Genomic DNA, 8,913 nt, shown 5'->3' on the forward strand with positions numbered 1-8,913 from the left:
CACTGCTTCTAATAGTTCCACAGGTGGTAAATCATCTTTATTACTAGATTCACCTACTTTTATCAATTTTAAAGCTGTTAATTTGACTTTATTCAAGGTCAAATTACTTTACCCACTAGTGGATAAAATGCGTTTTTACCCGCTGGTATTAAAGGACAAAACACGTGTTTCCGAGCTAGTGAGGGGAAAAAGTATTTTAAAAAATCGGTTCACTATGGCTGACCTTGTGTTGGAAACAAGGATAATTTATATAGCATTTACAATCTTCATACTAAGGATCGTACCTCGATTTTTTAGTGCCACCTATTAAATACTATCATAACTATACTGATTATCCCTACGATTTTTTTTTCAAAATGTGTATTGACGTGATATCATGATATTAAAACAAAGAAGCATGTCATTTGTTCTTATAAAAAAACAAAAACACGTAAAAATATTTGGGGAAAATATGATTTTGGCCACTTCCAGGCCGCGAAACAGCGCTATCTAGTTTTAAGCCTAAGAAGCCCATACATTTCAGGGGTACGCATTTTTGTATGGGTTTTGTAGGTGCCGTATTATATCGTCCTAGGTTGGAAATTACTTGATGGGTTTTACTCGTCACCCGACGATATGTGCCTACATTGCTTTAAAAATACGTTATAAACAAAAAGTACCTACGTTAGAAACAATAAAAAAACAATTGAAATAAAAAAAACAACAATTTTTTTTTAGTATGTTTGTATTACAAAATAAATTTATTTAATTTATATAATAATAATTATGCACCGCACGTGTTGCCCGTGAGCTGTAATAGTACATTACATCAGAGGCCGGGAAAATGAGGATTTCCGCCCAAGTGGGTATATACGGTGGGTGGGGATAGGGCTACGAGGCCGGGAATCCGTTTTCACACCGAGGCATGTATAGTGCTTTTCTCAAACATACAATGAAATAAAAAAAAATGCTCTAAAGGACAATATTTTATAAAAAAAGTTACTTTGCAGGCCTAGGCCTAAACAATAATATGAAATCCCTTTACAGTCCTCTCGAGTTGTTGCGCCCAAAAAGCGATACTTCCCAGCCCATTTTAAGGAACGTAAAGACAATATTTCATTGCATGTTTGAGAAAATACATTTTTTTATCGTAATACAATTCAGAACCTAATTTATAAATTAATAACTTTTTTAGGTACCTCCCTCTCAGAATCGTGAAACCAAACAAACCAAAGCCTGTTGGTTTTTCAAACTTTTCCATCATTCGTGCCGATGATGGGTTCCATCCCCGGTCCTACGCACTCTTTTCGCAACCATACCTGGGCTCACGGTTTTCAAGTCATACGCCCAACCGATCCGCGCGAAGAAATCTATAAAGAGAGTAGGCAGATTGATATAATCATTTCCAAACTCAGAGGATCGGTAGTCAACAGGAAACGCGTGGTGGAAGTTGTGGTAGCCCTCTCCGAATGACGTAAGCGACAACGGGACAAATTTTGTCGCCGATATATTTTTGTCGTAGGGTTTTGTGCCGAATGCATGCGCGACGCTATTGAGACAAAACGTTGCGTTGGCGCCGAAAATTACCGCGTCGAGATGGACGTAGAACGCGTTGCTCATAGTTTCGTTCCAGAAGTACATTGGTATCAGTGTCGGGAGTATGAACACTGTCAAAAGACTGAGGATTGCGTAGTATCTGTAAAAAGAATAGTATATTTAATTTTCGAGATCATAATTAAGCATAACATAGTCTGGTGTGAGGTAGGTAGGTATATTTAAATAACATTTTTAGAATCAATGACAATGGAGTAAAAATACACGGACAGAAAAAATATATACAAAAATCATCTCCATGCATGTTTTTATAACATACTTAAGTGCGAAAATAAAACGCTAATCTTAGTTTCTTATATAATTATTTATGTAAATATGTTCATGTAAATAAAGATATTTAAAACGCTACTGTTATAAGTGGTTTGGTACTACTTCTACAGGTACATAGGTATTTGTGAAAATACTTCGAAGCCAATTTTACGTTCATAATATTATATATCATAATCATATAATGTCGGCCGGAGCAGGCGGCAAATCGTGATGGGTGGCGGAAGAAAGGGGAGGCCTTTGCCCAGCAGTGGGACACAATTATAGGCTATAAAAAAAGTGAATACTACATGCAATGTGTGTTGTGGGTTATTATCTCTCTCCCTCTCTGTGGGCAGGCTCAAACTTACTTTTTCTGAAACCTTAGTACCGGGTTTTGCAGTAGATCCGATATATCTATTTCTTTTCCCTTTTGAACACAGTCCGGGTGTCTCTTCACCAATATCCAGCCGATGTGTGAGTAAAATAGTCCTCTCACTGAACTGTACGGGTCAGCATCGGTGTCACAGTACTTGTGGTGCACTCTGTTAAAATTAAAATTTTGAAAAAAAAAAACCCCGACCGCGACATAGTGGACCAATTTTCATGAAACATGGCTAAGAACACTCCCGACTAACTCAGTTTTCAAACAAAAAAAAACTAAATTTAAATCGGTTTATCCGTTCGGGAGCTACGATGCCACAGACAGACTTACAGACAAACAGACAGACAGACAGACAGACAGGCACTTATAACACCCCGTCGTTTTTGCGTCGGGGTGGGGGTTAAAAATGTGACAGGCTCGGCCCTTATACAAATAGTCGAACTTATTAAATTTCTTCTATCTGTCGGCGGCCGAACGAAGAATCCGCCAGATCACGAGATTCCTAGGCATATCGTGAAACGGCGCCAGGAATCTCGTGATCTGGCGGATTTTACGATCGGCCGCCGACACGGTACACTAAATAATAGTTGATAGAGTTTGCAGTTGCAAATTCTGTAGCATTACTTACTCGTATTTTATCGCAAAACACTTATAGCGTATACCTGTGGTCTCTGGCCCAGTTAATAACAGTGGTCTGTCCTGAGGTGGTATGCATCAACATCAGGAGTATCTGCAGCGGCATGTTGGCCTTATAGGCGCGGTGGGACCAGAGCCGGTGCACACCCGCTGCTATTCCTAAACCTCCGGTTATGTACATACATAAAAACATCTGAAAATAATAAAGATCATATATATACATATAGACACATCATAGTACAGTCAACCGATTGGATTTCTTCATTTCATTCATTTCATTTCATTTATTCAGTAACAATATACATTGTATTCGAATGTCTATAATATAATCCTTAATTAACAATACACTATATTACAAGGAATCGAGTATATGGTAAAATCACTTAATGAAGCCAGTAAAAGAGTTGGCTTAGAAATGAACCTAGCAAAGACAATGATGATGACAAACAGCACAAAAAGGACAATATACGTTGGAAGCAACTGTAGCGAGCCCCTCAAGTACACAGACAAGTACATATACCTAGGAAGACAAATTAGCTTTAACCAGAACAGCAACGAACAAGAAGTGGATCGCAGGACACAATTAACGTCGAACAAATACTGGGCATTAAAGGAAATATTTAAAAGTAACTTACCAACTAAAATTAAAACCAAGGTACTAAACTCGTGCCTAATACCTTGCCTAACATATGCTTGCCAAACGTGGAAGTTCAACAATAAAATAAAGAGTTTTGAATGATTCACGGTTATTTTCATTAGACTTATATTGACCGGGATATAGACCGACGCGCGCGAAGGAGGGTAGATCGCGCGCTGTCTATACAACTTTAACATCCACCCGCCTTCGTCAGTTTTCCGTGATCATGATGCATGCAACTGCGTCGAAATATCGGGAGCTCGACAAAAATCAAAAAGGTAATCACGGTCTATATCCCGGTCAATATAAGTCTAATAAAATAAAGGCCAAAATTACTTCATGCCAAAGAGGCATAGAGCGCAGCATGATGAATATCAAAAAAATACAAAAGATAAGACACACAAAAATAAGACATATCACGAAAGCAAAAGATGCATTGCTACACGCTCAATCATCAAAATGGAAGTGGGCCGGACATGTGGTACGCCTGCAAGATCAGAGATGGACTAAAAGGGTGACTACATGGACAGGTCCACAGGGCAAAAGCAGGAAAGGTAAACCGGTAGACAGATGGGAAGACGAGTTGAAGATAACTGCCGGCCCTAACTGGATTCAAATAGCCCAATCTAGAGAAGACTGGCTATCTTTGGAGGAGGCCTTCACCTGCAGAGGGGTTCTTGCAAATTAAATAATTAATACTTATGTAATGTATAAAAAAAAAAAATAACATAACTAACATCTAAACTTAAAAAATTAATAATAAACTTAGAGATACATATTACTACTAATAAAAATGAACAGTACTAACAAATTCTACTTTAGTTTCTCCACTTTTTTTTTTAAATTTGCAATGAAATAAAAGGCTTTTTATTTTTATTATATTACAATAAATATAATTATATTCTTGGCCACTCTAGAACCCTGTCGTATTGACACCGTGCTTTATTTAGGTACTTTTACTGTGAAAGGGTTGTACGTACAGTGGCCTAGGATTCAAACTGGTCGACTGTTCATTATTTGGTTACTGACTTACTTATATTAAACTGCTTCAGTAGTCCGTGTAGTGATTGGCTTAAGAATTGCACCTCCCCCTTTCTACCAGTGGGTCGTGGGTGTTAACCATGGGATAGGTATGGGTTTAGTTGTGGTGAGCGCGATAGGCTAGCAATCTGTCAGTAGTCTAGTATCACGAATTCATTTTTTTATAACACCTTAAGGTAAAATACCCTCTAATGGACGGTGATGACATTATGGACAAAAAAAAAGACAAATCCTTAAAAATAATCATGTATCTAAAATTATAAAGTAGTTTCTAAAACCTGATGGCATTGTACCATAAGCAAGAGTCATAGAGCTGCTTAATTTTGACATTTCATTTAATTCGGTTATTTCTGAAAGATTTGGCGGCAAGATAAAAGTCATCAGCTACCTGAAAAAAACATTAGGACGAATTCTTAGTAAAGTTGCTAAGAGTTCATGTATTAAATAATAAATAAATAATACTCGGTATAAACTTGAATAAGTTTTACTTACTGCATTAACCATGAGATAAGGTATAAAACATACTGGTTTGTTACTCCAAAGATATAAAGAAATAGTGTTATTTTGCTAATGTCCATAACTGGAGCTGGAAAACTACATACCTCCTATATGATGGACAAGAAACAATTTACGAAACCAACATTTACAAGAAATAATCCTATGGTAAAATAACGCAAATTCATTTTATTTGGGGTATATAAAATTGACACATTGAATATCAGTTGGCTTTAAAAGTAAAAATTTAAACTTATTTCACTGTCCATAATGGGGGATCAATTACTGGAGAACTGACATCCATGGCTGGAGAAAAAACACCTCGTTTTAATTTGCTTACTATGAGGAAACCAATAGCAGTAGGTACCTATTCTGCAATACGCTTGAAATGTTAAATAATGATAGGACATTCAAGATTTAACACGTTTAACACCGGTAGAATTTTTACACGTATCAGTGAAATATCAAAAATAGGCAAAAAAATATCTTAAACTGTCCATGATTGGGTACGTTACCTTAATTGCTACCGTGGCAATGAAAGTTGAGTAGTTTCATGTGCATACGCGTACACGCATAATCATTTTGGGAATACGGGCGTGACTTGAGTAGTTGAATGTGTCCCGCTTTTAAAAATAAAGGCATGAGTTTATATCTTGTGTGTGAGTAATATCCATACTAATATTATAAATGCGAAAGTAACTCTGTCTGTCTGTCTGTCTGTCTGTCTGTCTGTTACGCTTTCCCGCTTAAACCACGCAACCGATTTTGATGAAATTTGGAACAGACAATCTTTAGACCCTGAGACAGAACATAGGCTACTTTTTATTTCGAAAAAAAGGGATGAAGGGGTTGAAAAATAGGTTGAAAGTTTGTATGGTATTTCTTAATTTTAAAAGATAAAACCATGAAACTTTATATTTTAGCACTTGATAAGAAATCATTAAACATATATTTAAAGTCACATACAGGTCGAACGTGATTATTACCTTTAAAATAAACATGGTGGGAAATAAACATTAACTAAAAGCGGGTAGATTATATTTATTTGTCTACCCCGAACATTTATATAAATTAATATCGGGTAGTTTTGTGTTGTTTACATCTCCGGTGACATTTTGCTGGGACGTCAGTCTTCCGCGACCACGGCCAGTGCAACCTGGCCGAAACGTTGGGAAAAAAGGTAAAAATAATGTTAATTAATCGCGTTCGACCTGTATGTGACTTTAAATCGAAACGTTGGGAGAAAAGGTAAAAATAATGTTAATTAATCGCGTTCGACCTGTATGTTGTGACTTTAAATATGTGTACAATGCGCGAGAACTTAAAGTGTTATATCATTAAACATCTTGATAAGGGATAGGGATAGGGATAGGGATAGGGATAGGGATAGCGATAGGGATAGCGATAGGGATAGCGATAGGGAAAGCGATAGGGATAGCGATAGGGATAGCTATAGGGATAGCGATAGCGACAGCGATAGCGATAGCGATAGCGTTAGCGATAGCGATAGCGATAGCGATAGCGATAGCGATAGCGATAGGGATACGGATACGGATACGGATATGGGTATCGTTAGAGGGATACGGATAATTGGTCGGCGGTCTCTTACAATCAATGTGCTCTAAGACGATCGTTGTTTGCTTGCTTGAAGATTACGTTTGCGATAAGTATAAGCAAAATGTAAAAAATTGTAAGGGATAATAGAAAAAAGTACTTTTTACCGATCATAGTGTCGAAATACGGGCTATGTGGGATGTTTATAAAGGTTTCCCCAGCGTATATAGAATTACCCGATCGTTGTTTGCTTGCTTGAAGATTACGTTTGCGATAAGTATAAGCAAAATGTAAAAAATTGTAAGGGATAATAGAAAAAAGTACTTTTTACCGATCATAGTGTCGAAATACGGGCTATGTGGGATGTTTATAAAGGTTTCCCCAGCGTATATAGAATTACCTACGCTGTGGTCGATGTGTAATATTTCTACAATCATTGCAAGCAAAAGTATTACGTGCAATCGAAATAATCGCAGATAAATATACCTACAGAGAAACCTACGGTCCCTACGGATCCAAATGAAAATCTTAATGAATACTTTTATTACGCGGGCGAAGCCGCGGGTAAAAGCTAGTCAAGTAATATGTAGGTACGTACTGAACACTATAGTTGCCCATTTGGCAGATGTGAATGCCAAGTACACTCCGTACAGCGCTCCGATGTGCAGATATGCGAGGATCAATGCCACATGATATAATATAGTATATTTTCGCTTCAATGCTGCCGGTTTTAGCGGTTCCTTAATTTCCTTAACTGCTTCTAGAAAATCCGTGTCTTTCACATTTGGTGCCATTTTTCCGGTTTGTAATATAAGAACCTGAAGAAACAAAAACAAATGTTACATTACATCCGTAGGGCTTAGGCATATTAGGAACACTTTAAATATACACGTGGTAATATCAAAAATACACTCTGTATTATACAATTGAGCATTTCTTTTTTTTGCCATTTTTTTTATTTTGATTGTTTTAGGGAATTTTAAGTCAATTGTACTCAGAATCACGAGTACCTACTTTCAATCTCACTGGGAGACATAAAGTGTCCCAGAATTTCCATACATTTTTGTTACTTTCCTCTTTTGTTACCCATACAACATGTACGGAAAATGGCAAGAAAATAAAAAAAAATCGTATGGGAAATTTTTTTTTACTACTAGGATTGAAAAAGCTACTAATTCTGAGTAGAAATAGCATATTTTTTTTCAAAAATATCACGTTTCATAAAAATGGCAAAAAAAAAAAATGCTAAATTACACAAGGACTTGGCATTGAATACGATATCAAACTGACAATTTTAGTTGCCAAAACTGATTACAAATTACAAGTACACTTTACATTTCATAAACGCTCCTTTTATTACTGGGAAAGGAAAGGAAATGTAGAATGTAACAACACTACAGTCGATTAAAAACTAAATGCTTAATTACTAAAATTATGGCCTTATATACTAATTTACATCCTTTAATGAAGCGGAACACAACAATAGATCAAATAAATATAAGATGTTAATTTATTAGGTCGTATCGAATTATACTGGAATCTTGAGTATCATTTACGCGCGAAAAATAATTAGGTACAGGCAATAGTTATTTGTTATACAAGAGTGCAAAGTTGTATTTTAACGCCGAGTGTGGAATTGAAAGACGAGCAAGCGAAAGGATTCTATAGTTGAACCACGAGCGAAGCGAGTGGTTCGAGAATAGAATCCTGAGCTTGCGAGTTTTTCAATACACGAGAAGTAAAATACATTTGCACTCTTGTATAACAAATAACTATTGCCTATACCTAATTATTAGTAGTGTAGGGGGGGGGGCTACACGTAAAGTGGGGAGTGATTTTTTTTCCTTCCAATCCCTACGTGTAATATATTGTTGGATAGGTATTTAAAAATGAATAGGGGTTTTCGAAAATGGTTTTTTGATATTGTAAATATTTTCGGAAATAATCGGTCCAAAACTTTAAATCTCCTCCTCTAACGTTTGAACCATAAGTTCTACTTTTGTGATTATTTTCATATTTTTTAATATAAAAAAAATCACAAAAGTAGAACTTTATAAAGTCTTTCTAGGAAAATTGTTTTGAACTTGATAGATTGAATAGTTTTTGAGAAAAATACGGTAAACTACGGAACCCTCCACTGAGCGTGGTCCGACACGCTCTTGGCCGCTTTTTATTTATTAAATTATTACCAAAAATGATTTTTATTAATTTGCAATTTAGCTATCTTTGTGAGTAAAGAAAAATGTTGTAGTATTTATTTATTTCCCAAAAGATGCACATAAATAACTAACGGAGAAAACAATAAATAAATAATTTTGCCCAATCT

The 8,913-nt window shown here is 36.1% G+C and overlaps 1 protein-coding gene across 1 annotated transcript; it reads right to left on the reverse strand.

Moving 5' to 3' along the window:
• Positions 1-1,044: 1,044 nt before the first annotated feature.
• Positions 1,045-7,990, reverse strand: LOC125235310 (acyl-CoA Delta(11) desaturase-like). Its single transcript, XM_048141831.1, has 5 exons — positions 7,923-7,990; positions 7,186-7,405; positions 2,887-3,053; positions 2,211-2,384; positions 1,045-1,675 (listed from the first exon to the last, which is right to left on the reverse strand). Exons 3-5 carry the CDS (start codon positions 3,051-3,053, stop codon positions 1,240-1,242), a joined length of 777 nt encoding a protein of 258 aa, XP_047997788.1. The 5' UTR covers positions 7,186-7,405; positions 7,923-7,990; the 3' UTR covers positions 1,045-1,239.
• Positions 7,991-8,913: the final 923 nt, after the last annotated feature.

This window comes from Leguminivora glycinivorella, chromosome 17 (genome assembly GCF_023078275.1).
Source record: "Leguminivora glycinivorella isolate SPB_JAAS2020 chromosome 17, LegGlyc_1.1, whole genome shotgun sequence".
NCBI lineage: Eukaryota > Metazoa > Arthropoda > Insecta > Lepidoptera > Tortricidae > Leguminivora > Leguminivora glycinivorella.